This window comes from Nansenia antarctica (genome assembly GCF_963989245.1).
Source record: "Nansenia antarctica genome assembly, chromosome: 4".
Taxonomy (NCBI): domain Eukaryota; kingdom Metazoa; phylum Chordata; class Actinopteri; order Argentiniformes; family Microstomatidae; genus Nansenia; species Nansenia antarctica.
The window spans coordinates 22,736,288-22,760,897 of record NC_137689.1 but is presented as its reverse complement, the minus strand read 5'-3'; the positions used below and the strand labels follow the sequence as shown (position 1 = coordinate 22,760,897).

At 44.4% G+C, this 24,610-nt stretch overlaps 2 protein-coding genes across 7 annotated transcripts; both read left to right on the top strand.

Annotated features, from left to right (window-relative positions):
* Nucleotides 1-1,534: 1,534 nt before the first annotated feature.
* slc8a2a (solute carrier family 8 member 2a) lies at nucleotides 1,535-15,261 on the top strand (the record flags this gene model as incomplete). Of its 2 annotated transcripts, none has more annotated exons than XM_080530166.1 (11): nucleotides 1,535-1,834; nucleotides 2,265-2,402; nucleotides 3,627-3,854; nucleotides 4,100-4,378; nucleotides 4,610-5,056; nucleotides 5,563-5,927; nucleotides 7,068-7,171; nucleotides 8,242-8,354; nucleotides 14,034-14,133; nucleotides 14,370-14,636; nucleotides 14,885-15,261. In XM_080530166.1, exons 1-11 carry the CDS (start codon nucleotides 1,769-1,771, stop codon nucleotides 15,259-15,261), a joined length of 2,484 nt encoding a protein of 827 aa, XP_080386292.1. In that variant the 5' UTR covers nucleotides 1,535-1,768. The 2 variants fall into 2 exon arrangements, with proteins under 2 accessions (XP_080386292.1, XP_080386293.1); XM_080530167.1 differs by having other exon boundaries at nucleotides 7,068-7,181; nucleotides 8,252-8,354.
* Nucleotides 15,262-16,991: 1,730 nt separating this feature from the next.
* srsf7a (serine and arginine rich splicing factor 7a) lies at nucleotides 16,992-24,211 on the top strand. 5 transcript variants are annotated; one of them, XM_080527966.1, is made up of 10 exons: nucleotides 16,992-17,086; nucleotides 17,213-17,304; nucleotides 17,836-17,925; nucleotides 18,207-18,435; nucleotides 18,641-18,826; nucleotides 19,465-19,539; nucleotides 19,676-19,714; nucleotides 19,855-19,947; nucleotides 22,545-22,655; nucleotides 23,174-24,211. In XM_080527966.1, exons 4-10 carry the CDS (start codon nucleotides 18,215-18,217, stop codon nucleotides 23,223-23,225), a joined length of 777 nt encoding a protein of 258 aa, XP_080384092.1. In that variant the 5' UTR covers nucleotides 16,992-17,086; nucleotides 17,213-17,304; nucleotides 17,836-17,925; nucleotides 18,207-18,214; the 3' UTR covers nucleotides 23,226-24,211. The 5 variants fall into 5 exon arrangements, with proteins under 5 accessions (XP_080384092.1, XP_080384088.1, XP_080384091.1 ...); XM_080527962.1 differs by having other exon boundaries at nucleotides 17,836-17,976; XM_080527965.1 differs by lacking the exon at nucleotides 17,836-17,925.
* The last annotated feature ends 399 nt before the right edge of the window (nucleotides 24,212-24,610 follow it).

Sequence of the window (24,610 nt, the reverse complement as noted above, 5' to 3'; positions counted from 1 at the left end):
GAAGAACTTGGATAGAGTAACAGTTGATACAGCTGATACAGTATATAGGCTACACATATTTGAATTATTTAAACTATACAAACAAAGGCAGTAAGAAATGTAAGGAGATGTAAATGTAGAAGTATAAGTTGTCCAAATGAAATAAATTAATGTCAAATGAAAATGTTTCTGGTGTTGGGGAAAAGATCTGCTCCTTGTAGTTCGACTATTTAATAGTAACTCACTTCAATGCTACATGGTAAAAATGGTAGTTTATAATAAACTATAATATTAGTTTAATTAAAGTTTTTAATTAAACTAAACTAAAATAATTGTTCAGTAGCAAACTACATTTTTACCATGTAGCATTGAAGTGAGTTACTGTCACTAATCATTTCATTTCCCCCTCAAAAAGAAACAAATAAACAGGAATTAATAACTATTATTCCAGATCTTGAACTTCAAATATTCATACTATTTATTACATACTCTCACTGCTTCCGTCTCCCTACTTTGCTCCACTTCACCTGTTTTATCTTTCTGCGCTTCGGTTTCTGTCACCTCTCAGTAACAGACTGTCATGTGTTGAACAAAGCAGTTTCAGGATGAGGTGAACTGCTTTTTCAAGGTAACTTAACTTTAGTTTGACAAATTATATTTCTCTCAAGGGTAGATTCAGTGTAGTTCAATTTCTTTGCTTCTGTTAGTGAAATTAAAGAAAGGCAGCCTGTTTCGTTTCAAAATGCATAAGAAAAATATATTGAATGTTTTCCTCTATAGAAGGAGAAAGTTTACAGGTTCGTCAGACGCATCTGAACGGTCAAAGTTTCTCTCAAAGTCTCGATCATTCATTACATTTCAGTATATATGCCCTCAGGTCCCTTCTGGTAACAAGTCCGCCCTCAGGTGAGGTCTAGGCTAATCATTTACAAGGGGTGTGGATTTGTACATTGAGGAAGATGATGGGGATGAAGGTTAGGGGGGAATCTGGCCCTCCCTTCCTTACAGTATAACAAAGGTGAGGAGTGATGGCCCCAGTGCGAAAAATGCAGGGCAATCACTCTGGTGTGACTCAACATTGTCTTGAGTTTCTAGGGTCAAAGACAGACTATGGAATACAAAAGGGTAATTGCATATATTCAAATGTATGGCACAGGAGGACAAGTAGAGAAAACAGGTTTCATTGTGTGCTTACAACAGGAAATCAGTTTCTATAGCTTGCTCTAGAGTAGACAGTCAATTTACTGTTGTGAAGTTTGAATCTTCAATGTAGAAACATTTCTTATTACATATAATAATTTTCTCTTACACTTCCCAAACACTAGCAGTTTCACAGGTTTGTTAATCCTGAGAAAAGTAATTTTTCAAAACATACTTGAATGATGAAATAAATAAATAAATCTAATAAATCTAAAATAAATACATCTTTTTTTTCAGGAGTTCCAACCCAGCTGATCTTCCAGTGACCCCAGGTGCCATCTGACTCAGGGATAGCATGGGACCCCTCCGTGTACATCCCTTCCCTTCCATCCACCTCCTCCTCCTCTCCCTCCTCCTCCTCCTCCTCTTACCCAACCCATGCACATCTTCCTCTCAACCCCAGGTGGTTGAGCGGGCGTCGGCCACCCTGCCACCCCAGCCCTCTGGTAATCTCTCCAAGAAGTCGGAGAAGTGCTTGGCCAAGGTGGTGTGTAGGGCGGGCATCCTGCTGCCAGTGTGGCTGCCACTCAACCCTCCGGTGGGAGAGCAAGCGGGGAGGGCGGCGATCTACTTCGCCTGCCTCCTGTACATGTTTCTGGGTGTGTCCATTGTCGCAGACCGCTTCATGGCCTCTATAGAGGTCATCACCTCTCAGGTAACCATGCTCCTCTCTCAGGCTCTGCTACTATTCGTGACAGCAGCTGGTGAAACCGGGAACAAGTCGCCAACCAATCAAAATGTTCTGACTTTTATTCAGAAAAATGTAAATACATTTCAGCGTTGTTGAAAATCAATGACACACTGGCTAGTCAAGCCAAAACACTGCAATGCGATGGATTTGATGAGTAAATCCCACTACTCTGGTAGTACTACTCTACACTAACTGGTCCGCCGGCTGCCGACTTGTTCCCGGTTTCACCAGCTGCTGTCAAATTTACTGTGTTGTTGTCGTTGTTGTTGTTGCTGTTGTTGTTGTTATCATTGTTGTTGTTGTTGTAGTAGTAGTTGTTGTTGTTGTTGTTTCCAAAAGCACAGGTGCCCTACAGCTGCTGGTATGTTGTTGCTCTCTTTCTCTGTCCTGGTAGGAAAAAGAGGTGACGATAACTAAGCCCAACGGGGAGACGTCAGTGACCACGGTGCGCATCTGGAACGAGACGGTGTCCAACCTCACCCTCATGGCCCTGGGGTCCTCAGCACCAGAGATCCTGCTGTCAGTCATTGAGGTACGCTGGGCCCAGTTGTTCAAAGCTTTTAATCTGGATCAGAATGATCCTAATTCCTTTTTCTATCCAGGATCAGACCTGTCATCGTTTTGATGTCTTCAGTGTTAATCTACAATGTAGAAAATAATATATAAATAAAGAAAAATCATTGAATGAGAAGGTGTGTCCAAACGTTTGACTGGTACTATATGTGACAGCAGCTGGTGAATTCGGGAACAAGTCGCCAACCAATCAAAATGTTCTGACTTTTATTCAGAATTGTTTTATTTGGTGAGTAAACCCCACTACTCTACACTATCTCGGTGCCTCTCCAGAGCAGGAATGATTCTTAAAGACCACCTCCACCCTGGTCACCACCTGTTCAGCCTGATGCGCTCTGGAGTGAGGTACAGGAGCATAAAGGCTAGAACAAACAGGCTGTCCAACAGTTTCTACCCATGGACCATCAGAACACTGAACAATAGACATAAGACTATTTGACACCACAGACCTCATTGTCTCTTAGCTTGTTTTATAGCATTTTCGCTTTTTAATTGTCTAGTGTGTAATATCTGTGATATGTTATATGTGTATATGTTTGTGAATATGTGAATATGTTTTCTGTTTTTTGCACCTTCGGAAGAGCCACTACAATTTCATTGTATAGGCAACTGTACAACAACAATGAAGTCTATTCTATTCTATTCTATTCTATCTAACTAGGTAGTATTAGGGATTACTCACTGAATCCATTGCATTGCAATGTTTTGGCTTGACTAGCGAGTGTGTCATTGATTTTCAAAAACGCTGACATTTATTTTAATTTTTCTGAATGAAAGTCTGAACGGTCTGTCGGTTGGCGACTTGTTCCTGGTTTCACCAGCTGCTGTCACATATGACTTTATTCATCCCCAAGGAGTAATCAGGGTGCCTTAGGGACAAACAACTGGTTGTACCTGTAACAGTACCTACCTGTTTACTGTAAAAGTACCCAGTACCTACCTAACAGTACTTTACCTGTTTACAATGGTGTCACGACCAGCTGGAGACAAACAAAAAGAGAAACTTAACAGTCGTTTTCCCCCAATTGTCATACCCAATATCAAAAATCTCCAGTGATGACAGGCAAATTAACTTCAATCAATGCGTATTTAATTAGGTTGCGTCCCCTCATTAATAGATCTGGTATACAGAAAACTAAATGAGCTTGTTTTGTGAGTTCATCATAACTGTTTTTGGTGCCAGGTATGTGGGCACAACTTTAAATCGGGCGAACTTGGGCCGAGCACCATCGTGGGCAGTGCGGCCTTCAACATGTTTGTGATCATCGGGGTGTGCGTGTGGGTCATCCCCGACGGAGAGCACCGGAAGATCAAACACCTGCGGGTGTTCTTCATCACCGCCTTCTGGAGCATCTTTGCCTACATCTGGCTCTACCTCATCCTGGCAGTCATCTCACCTGGAGTTGTAGAGGTCCGTGTGTGTGTGTTTGTGTGTGTGTGTGTGTGTGTGTGTGTATATGTGTATGTGTGTCTATTTTTTGTTTGTCTATTTTTTGTTTGTCTATTTTTTTCTGTGTGAGAGTGTGTCTGTACTGTGCAGTATGTGATGTATGTGTGCGTCTTTTGTTTTGACACTGTTACATACTGTAAAAACAAAAGTGTGTTTCTGTGTGTATCATTATTGTATATGCTCCTTGCCTGTGTGTTGATCTCCAGGTGTGGGAGGCTCTGGTGACCCTACTGTATTTCCCTGTGTGTGTGGTCCTGGCTTGGATCGCCGACCGCCGCCTGCTTTTCTACAAATACATGCACAAGCGTTACCGTGCCGACAAGCGGCATGGAATTGTCGTGGAAACGGAGGGTGACCTGGCGCCCACGGGGATCGACGTGATCATGGACGAAAAAAGTTTGGATGGCAACTCCACGGCTGGGAACTCCAACAGTGTGACTGTGTCTGTGCAGACCAACAAGGAGCTGGACCAGAACAAAGATGAGGTAGGAGGGGAGGGAGGGAGGGAGGGAGGGATGGACAATGGACTAGAGGACAGGAGGAACAGATGGAAGGGTTGGGTTAGGGAGAGGGGAGATGGCATGGGGGGAGGAAAGGGGATTGTGGTCCTAACTTGTTTCCTCCACCGTTTCAGGAGCTTTACAATCACCATTGTTTGGGGCCATGAAAGTGATATGAATGGTTTTGCGCTCATGTCTTCGTCCCCCCTGTCACAGGTGGTGCGCATACTGAAGGACCTGAAGCAGAAGCACCCAGACAAAGACCTGGAGCAGCTGATCGAGATGGCCACCTACTCGGCCATGAACAAGCAGAAGAAGAGCCGCGCCTTCTACCGCGTCCAGGCCACGCGCATGATGATCGGTGCCGGCAACGTGCTGAAGAAGCACGCGGCGGAGGCCGCCCTGACCCGCGCCGAGGGCGGCGCCCAGGAGGAGGACGACAAGGCGGTGTGCGCCCACCTGTGCTTCGAGCGGGCCCAGTACCAGTGCACGGAGAACTGCGGCACCCTGAGTCTGGGGGTGACCTGCGATGGGGGGACGGGCCAGAACACCTTCTATGTGGACTACCACACGGAGAACGGGTCGGCCAACGCCGGGGCTGACTACGTGTTCAACGAGGGGACGCTGGTGTTCAAACCCGGTGAGAGCAGGAAGGAGATCAAGGTGAGACGGATGTAGTTCGTTATATGTGACACGTTCTAATTGTTTGGTCCTCATGTCGGGATCCGAAGTAACAATCAGACTTTTCTTTTTAAAAATGTGAGTACCGGTACATTTCCGCGTTGTTGAAAATCAACGACACATCGCTAGTCAACTAACACAGCTTGTTTTGTGAGCCTGCTAACAATGTAAAGTAGTGTTATAGTTAACTAGGTAGCAGTGGGGGATTACTCATTTCGTTGCAGTGTTTTGGCTTGACTAGCGAGTTGGTGTTGTGATTCTCAACGACGTTGAAACGTAGTCCCGTGTTTCAAAAGAAAAGTCAGAACATTTTGATTGGTTGCCGACGTGCGGGCCAAGTGATCCGACTGTGTCACATATTAGATTAGCGATGTGATGTATTGGATTTACCACACCAGATCAGGATCAGAGAACAGTGAACCACGCTGGTCTCGAGCGAACAGTGACCCCACCAGTGACCCCATCAGGTTGTCTCCTCTTCTCTCCAGGTGGGCATCTTGGACGACGACGTCTTCGAGGAGGACGAGCATTTCTTCGTCCGTCTGGTCAACCTGCGTCTGGAGGAGGGCGGCGCGGAGACGGGGGCGGGGACCCCCCCCCAGGGCCGGCTGGTGGAGCCGCTGGTCGCCACGGTGACCATCCTGGACGACGACCACGGCGGCATCTTCACGTTCCGCCACCGGCTGATGAGGGTGAGCGAGAACTCGGGCGCCATGGAGGTGACGGTTATGAGGAACTCGGGCTCGCGGGGCGTGGTGCGTCTGCCCTACCATACGGAGGACGGCAGCGCCCGCGCCGGGGTGGACTACGAGGAGACCAAAGGGGAGCTGGAGTTCGCCAACGAACAGACCAGGTGAGTCTGGGTCAAGTCTGGGTGAGAGAAGTCTTACCCTGAAAGCAGGGGATATTGTAGGCAATCGTTAAGATGGATAGACCCAGAGGGAGGAGAGGAAAAAACGACTCCTGCTCTGAAGCACGTGTTCAGAGGGAAGGTTCCGGAGCGGCAAAGACGTGTGTCCTCAGAATAACGGCGGTGATGGGAAACGAACCTCTGAATCTTCACCGCGGGATTGTTACGGGTTGTCGCAATCGATCGTTGTCGACTCTACATGGACCCTACGTGGAGGAGCTTCCATTAGCTTGATTTGCTGTAGTTGATTGATTGCCACCAAATGATAATCCAACCCCTTCTCAGGTTCAGGAGCCTAATGTCTCCCCATATAAGATACACAGATCCCTTTCCCGTTCTATTTTCAGGTTATAATGGCTGTGTTTGCACATTGGCTAATGGTGCACTTAGCGTGGATGTTGGGATGTAATTTCAGGTTATATATAGGCAGGCAAGGCAGTAATGGCTAGACAACTAGAGAATAACCACGGAGCGAGTGGAGGTACTTGTAAAGTACTGCTATTTCTGCTGACTCTTATGGCCCCATTGTGGTCTGGCGCCATTGTATTGGTCAACTATTGTTGATCATCCATACCTCCCTCTGTCTGTCTGTAAGGTGTTTTACTTGTTTAGGGTTAGGGTTAGGGTTAGGGTTAGGGTTAGCGTGTGTATTTAGGGTTAGGGTTAGGGTTAGGGTTTAGGGTTAGGGTTAGGGTTTAGGGTTAGCGTGTGTATTTTGTATGTGTTTTGTATGTGTTTTGTATGTGTGTGTGATCACGGCCTACGTTTGGCCCTGAATTATTTAGTCTTCACCATGTGATGAATAATTTACCTTTAACTACAGATAGTTTTGTTTTTGGTGTCCTCTTGTAACATAGAGTGAAGTTTAAGTGCACCAATTAAATTCTACCTGTGACAATGTGTGTGCGTGTGTGCGTGTGTGTGTGTGTGTGTGTGTGTGTGTGTGTGTCTGTGTCTGTGTCTGTGTGTGTGTGTGTGTGTGTCTGTGTGTGTGTCTCTGTGTGTGTGTCTGTGTGTGTGTGTGTGTGTGTCTGTGTGTGTGTGTGTGTGTGTGTGTGCGCCTGCTTGCATGTATCTCCACAGTCAGACTCTAGAGGTGCGCATTGTGAATGTGGAGGAGTACGAGAAGCAGGAAAACTTCTTCATCATGCTGGAAGAGCCCAAATGGCTAAAGAGAGGAGTCTCAGGTCAGTGTGTGTGTGTGTGTGTGTGTGTGTGTGTGTGTGTGTGTGTGTGTGTGTGTGTGTGTGTGTGTGTGTGTGAGTGTGTGCCTGCCTGCGTGCATGTGCATGTGTATGTGTCTGTTAGTACACTACATGTGGAGTTACATGTGTACATCTACTTCATCCATGTGTGTGTATTTTCCGTCTTTATGCTGGATACCATTGAACAACCTGCTCTGCAGTTAAACAACCCTATTCCCACTGTTCTGTTCTACGTCCCTGGGGGAGGGTTTTTGTAGTAGACAGTATCACATAACTGTGAGTGATCACACTCACTCACACTGACTAAATACAAACCAACTATATCCTGATGGGGGATCGTGTGTCAAATCAATAACAACAGCACAACAGGGCCGCTGAACACTGGGCTCCTGCGTCAGAGGCAGTAACTATAGATTACAGACCACTGTTTGGGGCTGTCTCAACGTGGGCACGGCCAATTATGAATTTAGTATCGATTACCTGCTCCCTGCAAACTGCCAAAGCGGCGGTGGTGCTGGAGTCAGATATCTATCTGCTTGTTGAAGGCGGTGAAAAGGAATTGATAAGATCGAAACTGGATGGACATGATTAAAGTGAAAAGGGGTAGTTAGTGTCAGCCAAGGTGGGGTATGCCTACTGGATCGTTGCCTTCGAAGCATGGCTTGGTGTGGACAATGGGTTTCCTTGTTGCATATCTGCTTATAGAATGCCCTTGGTGAGGTGGTGAATCTGTCCTTTGGTTTGGCAAGTACAGTATGTGAACATGTTGAATTAGATTCAATGGAATAAGCTTCGTTAGCAGGATAAACCGCTACATTTGATCTCTCTTTCCTTCTCTTACAAAGCCCTGCTGCTCAACCAGGGTAAGACCAAATAGATGATCAGCTGTAAACTGTTGGCTTGGGTCGGCGCATTGGGTTCAAGAAATGCGCTTTATAAATCCGATCCATTATTGTTTATTATTATATTAATCATAATAAGCATACACTTTAAATACCAGTCCCCTGATGTAGAATGGTGTGATTGTGAACATTTCTCTCTCTCCTCTGAAGGCAACCCCAGTCCTGAGGAGGAGGACGCTCGGAGGATCTCTGAGATGGGGAAGCCCATACTAGGAGAACACAGCCGGCTGGAGGTCATCATAGAGGAGTCCTATGAGTTTAAGGTGTGTGTTAAATGCTGGAGGTCATCATAGAGGAGTCCTATGAGTTTAAGGTGTGTGTTAAAGGCTGGAGGTCATCATAGAGGAGTCCTAGGAGTTTAAGGTGTATGTTAAAGGTGTGGTACGGCTGGTAGCTTTGGGCACCTCCATCCCCGATGCTGGAGAAAGGAACTGTGTGTGTGTGTGTGTGTGTGTGTGTATGTGTGTGTGTGTGTGTGTGTGTGTGTGTGTGTGTGTGTGTGTGTGCGTGCATGTCTGTGTCTGTGTCTGTGTCTGTGTCTGTCTGTGTCTGTGTCTGTGTCTGTGTCTGTGTCTGTGTCTGTGTCTGTGTCTGTGTCTGTGTGTGTGTGTGTGTGTGTGTTGTGCTGTATTAATTCCTCCCAATGTGGCACTCCTCTCACCCATCAGATTCGACAGGGAATGACTCCAAATGGGATTCTAGACCCGGTACAGTAGCAGCATGTAGAGTGCTCTGGGATTGATTAGACAAGGCCTCTGATTGGATGATCGTTTCTGCTCAAAGACTTTCTCCTATCTTTTTTTATTACAGGACTATATAGCCATATACTGTATATACAGTATATTTATATTTATATATATAAATAAATGTACATATACTTATATATGTTATACTGTATACGATTATAGATCTATATAGATTCATATATTAATATATTGATATATATATCAGTGTTTCCTCCAGGATTTTTCACATTAGTGGCGGAGCGGTTGTCTTTTTTCGCGTGCACGCGCATAAAACGCGCACTGGCGCTCAAAACAAAGACGTAGTTTCACCAAAAACTAGAGGGTGGCAACAATGATAATTTCTTAAATAGCGGTTAAGTCATTAAAGCCGAGCAGGTGATTTTATATAGAAGGTGATCAAATTCCAACATATCCTACTGCTGCAGCGGAACATGCGGAACGTGCATTACACACACACACACACAGAAAGATTAATACGAAGTAGGCCTACATGAGAGTACACGCACTAACGTTACTCATTAACTGTTTACACAAGTAAAATCACAGTGTGACAGTCAGATGGAGCATTCGGTAAACAACAACAGCAAGGTAATGCTATCAGCTGAGTTAAAGAAAACCAACTCTTACCTTTGAGGACACCAACATGAGCCCTGCTTACCCGTACCTCCGCCGTTCTGTTCGTGGTGATTTTAGAGGCAATAGATTATTTTTGCCCCGCGCTTATTGCTATGAATAGTTCGAAGCTAGGTGCTTGCACGTTAGGTGCGAGAATGCTCGGTTAACCCATTAGCGGGAACATTATTTGTTTCACAAAATAGGCTGATTTAATTGACCATGAACATCAGAGACATACATTACGAATGTTCATTTAAAATACTCTATACTGAGCACTGGTATAAGAACATGAACCAGAGAACAGCAGTAAATGCAATAACCCACAGTCGTCGCTAATGATGTTGCATTTTCGATTAGGATACGGGATTAAAGGCACCGGCGACGGGCTAAAAGAGAAATCCAAATGTCCCGCTAAATTCGGACCAATCACAAAACTGTTTTGAAAGCGCGTCGCCTCGCGCGCCTGTTGAGCGATTCAGTCTCGATTGCAGTGCGAACACAAACGACGAGGTTAATTGCAACATATTGTAAATAACTACGCCCTAAATCGTAACGAAATGTTGGTCTGGAAGCGGCCTAAATCTAACTTCAATCTGCTTTTTTTCTGTTCTCCGGTCATAATAACTCGCTGCCTTTCTGCGCAGCCTGAATCAAAGTGGACTGTCTGAATCAATTAGTGGCGGAGGAAATTCATTCGTGGCGGCCCGCCACGAATAAATGCATATAGAGGAAACACTGTATATTATAGATTCATTGGTATGTCAGAGCAAGCTGTCCTCTCGCAGGACATTTATGTGACACACTTCTATTTACCTTCTTTATTTCACACAATGTGTATTTCTGTGTGAAGTTTGTGTTTTTGTGCATTTAAGCATGACATACAGTGCCCTGCGTAAGTAATGGGACAGTGAAGCACTAAGTTCAATTAACCCCTAACCCTAGAGATTTTCAGCTTTTATTTGACTGTAAATTATATTTTAGTTTAAATTATTTTCTTTGTGTACATATTTGTTTCAGCATTCAGAAATTACAGCACTTTTCATGCAGAGTCCCCTTGTTTCAGGGTACCCAAAAGTGGTGGGACAGATTAATTATGATGCTCTGCCAGGTGTAACAAAATAAGAGGAATATGTTACTTGATGTAATCGGTGTAATCACTTGGTCACTTGGTATAATCGGCAGCAGAGCAGTATTGCATTCCACCCTCTTGATGCTGTTTACTTTAAGCCTCACAACATTTGAAAGTTCTTAAATTTTAGTGAATATACCATTCTGCTTATAGTTGTCTCTTGTTAGGGAAATGTTACTTGTCTCCTGATTAGAATTCTTTCTTTATATACATTTAAAATAAGATTATACTATGTATTATATACAGTCATGGCCAAGAATATTGGCACCCCTGCACTTCAGTCAGATAATGCACCACTTCTCCCAGAAAATTGTTGCAATTACAAATGCTTTGGTATTAGTTTATTTATTTTGTTTGTATTGGAACAACACAAAAAAGCAGAGAAAAAAGCCAAATCTGCCCTAACATTAACCATGTTTCACAAATGAGAGGTATGCTGTAAATCTTACAAATCTGTTTTTCTCCAAACCTTTCACTTGCAATCACATACAGTATACATTCTAATACATTACATTATTTAAATTTTTGACATTTAACGGACGCTTTTATCCAAAGCGACTTACAACAAGTACATTTGTCTAAGTAAGTGAATCATCTATCCATCAGTCGTCATAAGAAAAACAAATCTATGTTGAGCAGGGCCCTTTGGCAGTCACAATGCTAGAAGAAGGAAGACAGCAGTGGGAAGCTTGTTCCACCAATGGGGTGCCAGGACAGTGAAAAGCTGTGATCATGTAGCGCGACTAATGCATCTACGTAGCGGCGGCGGTGCCAGGCGACCATCCAAGGTGGAAGAGCGGAGGGATCGGGAAGAGGTTTGGGGACCATTGCTTGCAAGTCGGGAGGGGCTGTTCTCTTTGCCATCCGGTAGGCGAGCACCAGGGCCTTGAATCTGATGTGAGCTGCTACCGGGAGGTGCGAAGAAAGGGGGTGACATGGAAGAACTTGGGTTAGATTGAACACCAGACGGGCGGCAGCATTATGTTGAAGTCACCCAGTATAATATTCATCTTATCTGTCACTATCGCAATACCCTTTTCCAGACTTCTGCAAGCTTTTAAGGTACTATGAATGAATGAATGAATGAATGGTCTTTATTGTCATTGCTATAGTACAGGTACCAAACAACGAAATTTGGGAGGGGTGGCTCCCCTGGTGCTAGGAAAGAAAAAAAAAACTAAAAAAACAAGAAGGGAAAGGAGATGGTTTACATAAATAAAGGCTATGTACACTATCCACTATACTCTACTGTACAGATAAAACGACTAGGGTTGTCATATTGCACATAGTGTTATTGCACATTCATTTAAAGTGTCGCAGTTTGCGGGCTTGAAATGTACACATTTGTGCCTCAGCACTACACCTGATTTTTTCAATCCAGCAGCTGCCCTCAGTCCGTCCAGACTGTCCAGGGCCCAGAACCTAGGTCTTTGCTGTGTTCAGGGCCTGGATGGCCCTGGGGTAGAAGCTGAGCTTCAGTCTGTTTGTCCTTGCGGCCATGGTCCTGTTGTACCGCCTTTTCGAGGGCAGCCGGGCAAAGTGTTCGTACCCAGGGTGGGTTGGGTCTCTGGAGATCTTGGAGGCCTTCCTGAGGCAGCGTGTGTTGTACAGCTCTTCCAGAGAGGGGAGGGGGGCGCCGGTGATCTTCTGGGCTGTTCTCACGACTCTCTGTAGCGCATTTCTCTCTGCGGTTGTGCAGCTGGAGAACCAGTTGCAGATGCAGTAGGTGAGGATGCTCTCCACTGCGCCGCGGTAGAAGGCCACCAGTATCTCCTGCTTGTTGTGTTCCTTCCTGAGGACTCTCAGGAAGTAGAGCCGCTGTTGTGCCTTCTTGATGGTGGCTGCTGTGTTGTTCTTCCAGGACAGGTCATCCTGTATGTGCACCCCCAGGAATCGGAGGGTTGAGACTCTCTCCACGCTCTCTCCGTCGATGAGCAGGGGCTGGACCTCAGATTTTTTCCTCCTGAAGTCCACGATGATTTCCTGGGTCTTTGACTGGTTCAGCAGAAGGTTGTTAACCTTGCACAGCTTGCTCAGCTGCTCTACCTCATCCCTGTACGCCGCCTCGTCCCCCCCCGAGATGCAGCCCACCACGGTGGTGTCGTCTGCAAACTTTACGATGGAGTTGCTGGGGTGGACGGGGGTGAAGTCGTAGGTGTAGAGGTTGTAGAGGATGGGGCTTAGCACGCAGCCCTGGGGGGACCCAGTGCTGAGTCTGAGGGCTGTGGAGGTGTGGGAGCCCACCCGCACCCTCTGGGGGCGGTCGGACAGGAAGTCCTTGATCCATGCACATATAGAGTGTGATAGTCCCAGGTCTAGTAGTTTGGTCACTAGCCTGTCTGGAAGGATGGTGTTGAAGGCAGAGCTGAAGTCCACAAAGAGCAGTCTCGCGTAGCTGTTTCCCCTCTCCAGGTGGGATAGAGTGGCGTGGAGAGTCGTCGCGATGGCGTCCTCTGTGGACCTGTGGGCTCTGTAGGCGAACTGGTATGGATCCAGGTTGGGCGGGAGGCGTGTGAGTATGTGGGCCCGGACTAGTTTCTCGAAGCACTTCATGATGATTGGTGTGAGTGCCACCGGGCGGTAGTCGTTTAGGCAGCTCACCGTGCTTTTCTTCGGGACTGGGATGATAGTTGAGGTTTTCAGGCAGGGTGGGATGGTGGCCTGGGACAGGGACTGGTTGAAGATGTTGGTGAAAACCCCGGCCAGCTGGTCGGCGCAGTCCCTCAGCACCCGTCCCAGGACGCCATCCAGCCCAGAGGCTTTCCTGGGGTCCACCGCCTTCAGCACGCGTCTCACTTCATGCTCTGTGAGGGTACTACTAAGTACTACTAAGGTAGTAAGTAAACTGTAAGTGACCATCCTTTTTGGGGATATCTTGTGGTTTGTACCTGGCAGTGAAGCCTCTGTAGTTCGGCTGGTGATGTATTCTGGTGACGTATTCTGCGGATGGTAATGTCTGTCTGACATATTCATGCCTACCTCCTGGAAAGTGTCCTTCACTGTAGTCTGCCTTTGGCCTAGCAGCCCTAGCAGATGATTTTGGCAAGCCTAATGCTATGGCTATGTTTTAGCTTTTTCAGCCTAATACATTTTATTTGATTTAATTGCTTTGGTCCTCACGTTGACAGACTTCAAAGGAAAACGCAAAGCCTAGAGTCAATATTAGACCTTGACACCTGACTTACCAGAGACACCTGTCAAGCCAATTGTCCCATTACTTTTGGGTACTCTGAAATAGGGGGACTGTGTTATTACGAAAATACCATAAAATAAATGCTGAAAATCTCTACTTGTTTCATTTCAGTTGGAGTGTAAGATCCAAAAGAAGAACAAATGAACAATGCTTTACTGTCCTATTACTCACGCAGTGCATTCAGGATACCTACATATCCTCTAGTAGTAGATCTTTCACTCTCCTTCTCATTGCTAACCATTTCTGTCTGTTCTGATAGAGCACTGTGGACAAACTCCTGAAGGACACCAATCTGGCTGCGGTTCTTGGCACCCACTCCTGGAGAGAGCAGTTCATTGAGGCGGTCACAGTCAGTGCAGGTCAGCAGTAGCCGTGTGTGTGTGTGTGTGTGTGTGTGTGTGTGTGTGTCTGTTTGTGTCTGTGTGTGTCTGTTTGTGTCTGTGTGTGTCTGTGTGTGTGAGACTGCCGAAATTCCCAATGGGAACAAACATTTTGCCACCATAAAGATTTGTGTAAACATAGATAGCATGCATGCATTACTCATTCCATCTTTCAACTCTTTCAATCTCACTCTGTCTCTGTCTCAATTTACCAGGCGACGCAGAGGAGGGACAAGAACAGCGTAGGCCGAATTGCTTTGACTACCTCATGCACATTGTTAGTATCTTCTGGAAGATTCTGTTTGCCTGCCTGCCACCCACTGAGTACTGGAATGGCTGGGCCTGCTTCATAGTGTCCATCACTGTCATTGGCTTCCTGACGGCCGTCATTGGGGACCTGGCCTCCCACTTCGGCTGCACCGTGGGCCTGAAGGACACTGTCACTGCTGTGGTGTTTGTGGCTCTGGGCACCTCTATCCCTGGTGGGTGTGTGTGTTGGTGTGAATGTGTGAGTGTGAGTGTGTGCATGTGTTGGTGTGAGTGTGCATGTGTGTTGGTGTGCTATAGGTGTTGTCTATTTTCCTTCATTAAATCTCTAATTCTCCTCCATATCGCTAAACTCAGATCGAATATTCAACTCTTACCCAAATGTAACCCCCGACTTCAAACACTTCCTCTCTTTATGGCTTTACTTCAAGTCTAACCCCTTTGTCCGAACCTCTTTTCACAGACACCTTTGCAAGTAAAGTCGCTGCCACTCAGGACCAATACGCAGACGCCTCCATAGGAAATGTGACAGGAAGCAATGCGGTCAACGTGTTCCTGGGCATTGGGCTGGCTTGGTCTGTGGCAGCCATATATTGGGAGGTCAAAGGTGAGCCGTTCCGTGTGGATCCCGGCTCGCTGGCCTTCTCTGTCACGCTCTTCACCATCTTCGCCTTCGTCAACGTGGGGGTGCTGATGTTACGCCGGAGGCCGTCTATAGGGGGCGAGCTTGGGGGCAAAAAGGTCCACAAGGTGATCACCACCATGTTCTTCTTTGGCCTATGGTTCCTCTACATCCTATTCTCCAGCCTGGAGGCCTACTGCCATATAAAGGGCTTCTAAGGGAGTACCAGAGGCTAGGGCAGACATTGAGAAACATACACACATGCATGTTGACACATCTATACCCACACTATGTTGGCATATTAGTAATTGCCACTGAAAGGACACATATTGACATCAAGCAGAGCTCCACTTCTAGGAATAATGCAGCGTTGTCAAACTCTTCTCCATACTGCCATGGGTCTCAGAAAGTCTCACACACTCACACATACAGTGCACACTTAACTAACACAGACATAGACACTCACAGACACCCACACAGACAGACAATGAAAACACAATCAGCCTCACATTACATTTTGGAAAAAGAATCAAGAAGGTCATTGGAGACGGTAATGTGTTGGACTAAAGATGATCATAATCGCACGATGGTTAAAGAAGAGTGCAAAGACACTTTTAAAAAGAGGGACAAGTTAAGAAGTAAGACAGAGGAACTTGGCAGCTGAGATGGACTCTCAAACCTCAACCATATCCACATAGACATTTTTTGTTCAGTGTTGGGACAGAGGGTCTGGGTCCTAGTGCCCGTGGTCAGGGTTTGGGTCTTGAGCAATTGGCACCTAACATCTTGGTCCAGGTCTGGGTCTTAGCTAGATCTCAGCCAAGAGAATGGTCTATGTAGTCTCTCAACTTACACAGTCAAGGTAGGTCACTGAATACCATAGCTAGTAGGATTAAGACAACACAGGGAACCATAGTTCCCTGACAGGGAGCCGGGTGGGAATGCAATGGCTATCGTTTAGGGAGAATATGCCTTATTTAACAGACTTTTGTTTGTCATGGTGGTTGGTCTCGAGAGTGGATCTCCATTTTGGTCTTGTTTTTTCCCCACATTTAAGCAGGTACAGTATTAGTCTGGCTCTCAAGTGGGCCAATCTTGGTCTGGATATCAAGGGACTGATGTCGACTTAATCTCTACAGCACTGAAGAGATTTCTGCTTATCTGTGATGATGGCATCTGTGCTACTTGGACACAGATGAACTTCATGAACAACTGAACAATATGAACTACTTAATGGACTTTATTGTTGGCCCCCAAAACAACCTCATTGACTTTTGTATTATAATCATCTCTTGGAGCTGTAATAGCTGTATATCTATATTATGTCATGTGACAGGAGCTTAGGCTAGTATAAAACACAACCCAGGTCATCATAGCAACCAAAGACACCATGAGTTCAATGCTACTGAGCTTGATGTTGCGCATGATGGATAAAGAACTAAAGCAACCCTGAACTGTAACATGAAATACTGTAATTTAAAGGAAACTAATTGAGTATCTGCCATTTAGAGTGACAACTGCATGACAGATAATTCATCCAATTCAAAACGATAAGTCTTATCCGTGTATTTATTAATTCAGTAATTGATGTATGTATATTTTAATGTATTAACTTACATTGACAAAGTTGACATTGTAATTGATTTCAAGTTGTAACAATTACATTGAAACTGTATCACAATTCCGAGTTCATCAATCTCATGATCGAAAAGAGTAAATATTTGACTATTTGATCATAGATATGTGTGTAGTGTTTGAGTCGCCTGGATCACCTGTCTATTTGAACGGTGCGCTCAATGTCAATTTATGATTGACGTGAGGGCGCGCCCGTGGTGTGGTTGCATGTAGAGCAGAATGTCTGTAGGAGCCAATAGGCTTTTACCATTCAGGGAAATCCTCCTTCTCAAAACCGAAGGATATGCGCCCTTCGGTTGGCTAGAGCAGGTTGGCGGTACTTCCCTGCCGTGGTCATCTGAAAAACGTGCTGCCTGCAGCCTTGAGCGAGCGGCTAGGTCGACACTAAAGGGGGGGATCGCGGTAAAGGTACGTGCCTCGGCCTTTACTAGGATTGTGAATGTGCTAAGGATATGAAGGAAATTCTACGTCTTCTTAAACCAAGTGAATGGACACAATAAGTTAACCACGCTCTCTCATTTGTCGTGTTTGCAGTGGACGTCTGTCTGAGGCCAACCGGAAAACGGTGTTCATTCACTCGCGGAACTGAGGGCTCTTGGCTAGCTAGCATAGCTAGCATCTGCAAAGTGAGTAGCTCCTACGGCAGCCATTGTTTATCGTGGTCCTCGAGCCGCGTTTTCGCCGAACTGTGTGAGATCTAAAGTGTGCATACGTTGGATGTGTTTTCAGTCACTTTTAAAACTAGTGTTTGCTCCTTATCATGATCGATCTTATTTGGGTCGTTTTTGATGAACAAAGGGGTGTGAATGCAATGTGCGGCCTTGTCTCAAGCGATGCAGTACTACGCGCACTTTTCCAATGCCCCTTGCTGCTGCTTGCTAGTAGCTACAAGGCTAGCCATGCCTTAGGCACAGCGGACGTAACTAGCTATGCATTTAGCTCATTTCTGACCAGTCTTGTTTTCTGTATACACGTTTATTGAAAGATTTATTTTCTAAATGTTATTCAATTGTCAGTGCCATAGATGACTAGATACAAGATACATGTACACTACCTGGCTAATCAGCCTAGTCAACATGCCTGACCAGTCGGATTGAACTCAACTCGGTGCCTCTCTCGGTGCCTCTCATTGTCGTTTAAATGTTTTCTATTAACAGGTTCCTACTAATGAACAGCAATAGAGATCTTAGCTACGTAGATGGACTATGATATGTCAACTTACTCCATACACATCCTCTCTGGATGAGGTATGATATTGTCAACTCACTCAACTCAATACAAATGCTACATAGATTTGGGTAGGCAATTGTTTACTTACTCCATGCAGTTTTGCAATGTATTAATCAGTCTCCTACATCTCATTAAAAGTGTCAGGCTTCCAAAAATAGTGTGGATTTCATGTTGAACTGTGGCTCACCTGGGCCCTAGAGGATGTTATTACAATTAGATTGTTTCAACACCCAACATTTTTTTAGCACTGGTTGGTTACTGATGCTCTGTTTTCTCTCTGTCCCCCAACCTTCTCCAGGTTTTAAGATGTCTTACTCGTCATCAAGAAGCTCCTCACGCAACACAGACTGTAAGGTGTATGTCGGTGACCTAGGCAACGGTGCTGCTAAGGGGGAGTTGGAGCGGGCCTTCAGCTACTACGGACCTCTGCGTAGTGTCTGGGTGGCAAGGAATCCACCTGGCTTTGCCTTTGTTGAGTATGAAGATCCCAGAGATGCTGAGGATGCAGTGAAGGGCATGGATGGCAAGTGAGTACACAGGGGGATAGCATTGCATACGGCACAATGCTTTGTTCATGCGGCTCAGATCTGTGAGACTTTTGTCAATGTTGGCATGCATAATTGTACCAATAGATCAGGAATGTATAGGTCTCTTTGACGTGAATATATTTAGTCTTCATTTTGTTAATTGCCAGTACGCCATCTAATTCTTGGTCACTGTTCTATTTCCCAGGGTGCTTTGCGGTGCCCGTATCAGAGTGGAGTTGTCGACGGGCATGTCTCGCAAGTCACGCCATGGTCGCCCCAGCCGCCGCCACTTTGACCCTAACGATCGCTGCTACCAATGCGGGGAGAGTGGCCACTATGCATACGACTGCTATCGCTTCAACAAGAGGGGAGGCGGGCGCCGCGGCAGCAGGTACAGTATAGAGGCTGACTTCTTACGGTTGAATTAGTACAATATTGTCCTTACTGTTCAGATTGCTTGAAGTATCAACTCAGATTTTGTACAGAGACTTTTTTTTGTGTGAATTTGCTTGGTTTTGAAAAACTTACTGGCACCAGCGATGTGGAAAATAGAGGAAATGAGGGCACAAGTTCTACAGCGAACAAAGGCTCCAAAAGCACTAATATGATGACACGTAACAACTTTTCCGCTTCATGTCTCTCCCTATTGCTTAACTCTCTGTCGTTCAAGTCTAACAAAACGGAATATAACATTTCTGAAAAGGTTCGGAATGCCGCCATTTTTACAAATGTACAACATCTAAAGACATGGGTTGTTGTTGTTTCAAAAAGGCCACCCTAACACACTTTGGGAGCCATTGTTTGCGGTTTGAAGTTTGCCACTATGTTTTCCATTGTAGACTGATGGTGTGGTGCCAGTGAGTTTATCAAAATAAAGTGAAATCACAGTGTCTGTACACTTCTACAACATCCCATTTACATACAAAAAGAAAGATCAAAACTTACTTTCTAAGGAAGTACTATTCTGTATATTGTCATTGAATGATATCTTCACACAGTAATTTGATTGGCTGTGTGTTTTGCTTCCAGGTCTCGTTCACGATCTCGGTCTCGCTCAAGGTCCAGGGGAAAGCGCTACCATTCACGCAGCCGAAGCAATGACCGGTTGGTGCTCCTGTGTGGCTTCAGTAGTCTTCATAGTGTAGAGACATGAAACTTGATTGTGAAGAACACATTTTATCTGATGTGACCTGATTTGGTTCAATGTTGTTTTAACACTGATTTGCCTCATTTCTAACAGGAGGGGCCGATCCCCATCGTACTCTAAGCGCAGAAGCAGGTACACCTTGATTGCTATTCTATTCTAAATATCTAACAACAATCAGAGATTTAGTCAACAACACAGCCCCTTAGTTTGCATATAGTGCTTAGGTCTGCTTTGAGTGGATTATGTTTTGACAGTGTTGTCTTTGCCTCTAGATCTGGATCCCAAGCACGCTCAAAGTCCAGAAGTCCGGCGCGCAGGTCCAGAAGTCCAGTGCGCAGGTCCAGGACTCCTGTGCGCAGGGCAAGGTGAGGTTCACCTAGACACTACATTTATTTATTAACTTTCCTGTCACTTGATGAGGCTAGAGAAACCTAACCACCCTCAAATTCATGGATGGAATTATGGGTGCAAGAACTGACTTTAGTTTTAAACATATTTTGAGGCTACAGCCTACATTGTTTACGAAGATATTTGTCACAAATAATGGAGTAAAACAGACGTTTGGTGTTTTGTTTGGGTAACACAGCTCATCTCTTTTTTTAAGTTATGTTCTTCAAGAATCATTGTTTATAACTTAACTTACATAACTAACTTTTCTAATCATTGAACACAGCAGTAACTATTTAACTAATATTTATTGAGTTTTTGTTTGTACAAATTAGCAAAAGTATAAAACAACAGTACGGTATACAGAATAACCGTAACAATAACAAAACAGTCATGATAGTGTCCATTATCGAAAAAGACGATAAGCCGACTCACTCTAAGCCGATAAGTCATTTTTTCCATAGTATAAATCTGTCTTATAATTCTTAACCATTGTTCTATGGTAGGGGGTTCATTCTTATACCAATTTCTTGTCATCACCTGTTTGTTTGCGAACAACAATATCTTGGTTCAAAACCTATCCTCATCAATGACAGTCATTTATATTTCCGAGGTACATAGCCATGCCTTCCTTAGGTATTGTATATCCCAGAATGTCTTATATGTACACTTTCCCAAAATGAGTAATTTATGATCTTCCCCCAAAAATTGTGTGTTTTGCCACTAGTCCCACATATCCTCTGACATGGTGGTTGTGAACCAGTTTCAGCAGTAACTATTGAAGGCTGCTCCTTTAAATGTGCCATACTATGCCAGGTGTACCACATGATGGAGACTGGTTTATTAAATGGTGGAGCGGCTCATCAATAACTGAACTTGATGACTTTTCTTTGGTGTGTGACTGTGACAATCACATGTTTCACAGATGGAACATTAATTATCGTTTTAAGCATCATGACAATCACACGGGCCTGCAAAACATTTGCCACTGCAGGGCTTGACGCTTACCTTTTCCCCAGGTAGCACTGTGCTACCATGTTGAACAATTTTGTAGCACACCAAGAATTTCAGTAGCACAATGAAAATTGCGCAATTTTCGTATGTTAAGTTTCTGTTCACTGTTTTCATTCCATCATCGCTTATACACATAAGATTGACTGCGCATGACAGTAGTTCAGCAGTCTTTTAGTCGCTGACTAAAAACTGGTGCTATTGAATGTATTTCCAAGTCGCACAGAAATATATTCACTGGCAAATGCGACCAAAACAGTCGCACTGTCGAGCCCTGCACTGCTGATATCTCATGTTAGAAGGGGGACATTTCCGGGTGAACATCAACTTGTATTACGTGGATCTAGGGATGCCCCGATGCGATATTGATATCGCATATCACTGCGATATTGGTCCTGAATGCTAGATCGCAGATCGCACCAGAAAAAAAATAGGCAGCGATCTGGCGTGTCACTCACGTGATGACAACAGTAGTAGTCAGTGGTCACGTGCATGACAGTTGGCTAGTAGCGACCTGTGTGTAATGAGTCTGACAATGTCATGATGCCAGCTGGTGAAATCATAAACCATTTGCTTAAACATTTTCTGTTATTTACATAGTCTGAAACTACAGATGGTAAGCTTTCAAATGATGCGTCATACATTGAAATCGGAAAACAATTCAAGACGACACGAGTATTTGAATGTTTGTGCACCGAATGGGATTGCGACAGGAGAAAAGTGACTGATCAAACAACAACAAACGCTGCTAACAGCTAGCTGCTAACAGTGGTACATCGCTACGAACGTCTAAGTGCGTTTTTAGAACATCACAGCATGCTGAGAGAACATCAACATGCTAAAAACACATAACTACATATAATTAGATGAACACACAGTTCTTGCTTTGAACACGTCCTAAAACGAAGGTATGTTTACAAGTCATTATCACTTACCGGTAGCCTGCGGGAAACGAGAACAGTTAATCCAATCCACACAGAATGTAAGTACTGAGTGATCGTTAAAGTGGTGTTTATTATATGGACTGGGTACTTTAAAACTTCAAGTTGCCTGTTATGAAAAAAAACGGAAACCAGATATTGTTGACACCCCTTCGATACTGCGACTGGTTTCTGGTCTCACCAGCGGGCGTCACTAGGCTACACTTTTAAAAAGGGTCCTATAATTGATTTGCCATTTGTAAAAGAAGAGAAATAGAATAAAAACCTGAAGGCACTAAAACTAGAAATCAAACAGTAACTCTTTTTTTTCTACAATGCTGAATGCTGCTGTTTAAATTGTTTTAACTTTAAACCAGTTGGTCGCTGAGTACTGTTTCTGTTGCTTGAATAAAGGCTGGCAGTCTTTAAGCCAACTGTTGTTGTGGACTATATACTGAGGATGTATTTGTTATTATTCAGGAGTAAAACAATAAATACAAATATCGGATTGATATCGGTATCGCAGATAGCTGAAGCCCAGGTATCGGTGTCGGGAGTGAAAAAATGGGATCGGGACATCCCTACATGGATCACTAAGGAGCTCCATCTCATCTAATGATCATATTGCTATGCTTCCTTTGCAGTCGCTCACGGTCTCGTTCCCACTCCCGGTCAGTGTCCCGACCCAGGGCGCGTAGCGCCTCCAGGTCTCGTTCTAGGTCCAGATCCCGCTCTGCAGCCCCCAAAAGAGTCAGGTAAACCATAGAATATTAATACACCTGGTTTTTCTGTCACATGGTTTCACCTAAAAGCCACACCGTAGGCATTAGCATGCAGGCATACATCTTTCTATTTTCCTGGGAAATGTACAGTAATTGATAGTTATGTGATGCTTAGTGATTTTGAAGCAGCCTACCGAAACCCTATGTAACAATTACATAAATGTTACTACTTTCATAGCACCGAGCACTGATTAATGAGAAACTAGCGCTGAGAAACATGAGTGATTAAGACAACTGCATTTCTGTCATACAGAAGAAGCCTTGGGTAAAAAATAAATAAACTCAGAAATTGTTCTCATCCTGATAACTGCATTATGTTGCATTTGTATATGATAGTATAGTAATGGTGATTTGCAGACACTAAAGGAACATTCAAGTTTCTACCTCATTGTTTCTGGTGCCTACACACATTGAGTGCTTGACTGCTTTTGTTCCACAGTAAATAGATGACGCTCTACTTAAATGCTAATGCTCCTTCTGCTTTGTTTCAGCCGTTCCAGGTCCCCCAGCCCGAGGAAAAGCCCCACATCTGGTGCTGAGTGACAAAGGACTGAAACTGCTCCCAGCCCTCAACTGTTCCTCGTTCCCTATTTGCCTCAGGGCTTAAAGCCATTTTACACTTTTGTCTGTCTTCAGTTTCTGTTTCCCGCCTTTTTTTTTATCCCTCAGTTTTCATCCTCTGACTTTGGTATTATTAATTGACATGTACATTCTCTGGAATTCCAAATAGTCCTTTCCCAATCATGTCCATTTCAATTATTCTTTAACGCAAGGGAAAGATAATTTTTTTCTTTTCTTATTGCTTTTTAATTTGATGGCTGTGGCTGTTGTCAGTGGCTATTTTGTTAAGCTGTGTGCTGATTAATTGGTCAGTATTGCAGCACAGGTAGAGTTAATTGAAGTGTACTCATGGCTGAACTGAAGTTGAATGATTTGGGTTTTTATTTCATTTTCAATGTAAATGGCTGGTATCTTTTTAATAAAATGAATCTTTACACACTGTAGTGATCTGATTCATGAGATGTCTCAAGTGGCACCGATTGCTCTTTACCAGCGGTGCTGAGATGCATTTTAAAAGTTGGATGTAACCTTTCAATGAAATAAATGTTTTTGTTGTGTGCTGAATGGGATCAGAATCATTTTGAATCACATGAAGACAATGGTACATTTTGCACAATCTTTGGATATATTTTCTGAAAAGATCATCTTGTAATGAAAGTCTAGTAGAGACAGTGGCATTGTTTGAGTCCAAGGGGGGGGGTATTCCATCAATGTCGCCAAAGGACAATCCAGGTGTAATTTGATAAATCATATCAAAACAAGATTTATTTTAAATAGTTTTCATTGGCTGTGTCTGAGGGGTAGTATTCCACAAAACTCTATTAGACCTAATTCAGGCTTGTTTTCATAATTTGCCAAAATTCCAGATCGAGTTCCGTTCCCTGAATGTGGCTCAAATAATTCGCTGTTGTGTTGCTATCAGTGGCGGCTGGCCGATAGAGGGCGCTGGGGCGCAGCCCCCACCTTCACTTCCTAGTTGCGATTTGTAAACGTTTTTTTTTTTTAAATAAACATTGTTTATTCACAAAATGCGGCTGATATTCTGTCGGCGCCTATCAGCATTCATTAAAAATCCTCCAATACAATAAACATTGTATCTGTGTGTGTGTAAAATTCACTGTTAAAATACATAAGGGGAGGAGTCGGGGCGCCGGCCGAATGCAAGTCTATGGCAGGCCAAATACTTTTGGCTTACACGTGAGCTGTAGCAGCGCTCCAATTGTCTGTCTCCTATTTCTCGGCCGGGGCGCAAAAATTGCGCCCTGAATATCCGGTTGTTAAGTCTGACGTCAAACGTGATGTTTTGCAATTTCCGGCTCCAAACCAGAAATACAACATTGTGCGCGCGACGCGAGAGAGTTTTTGCC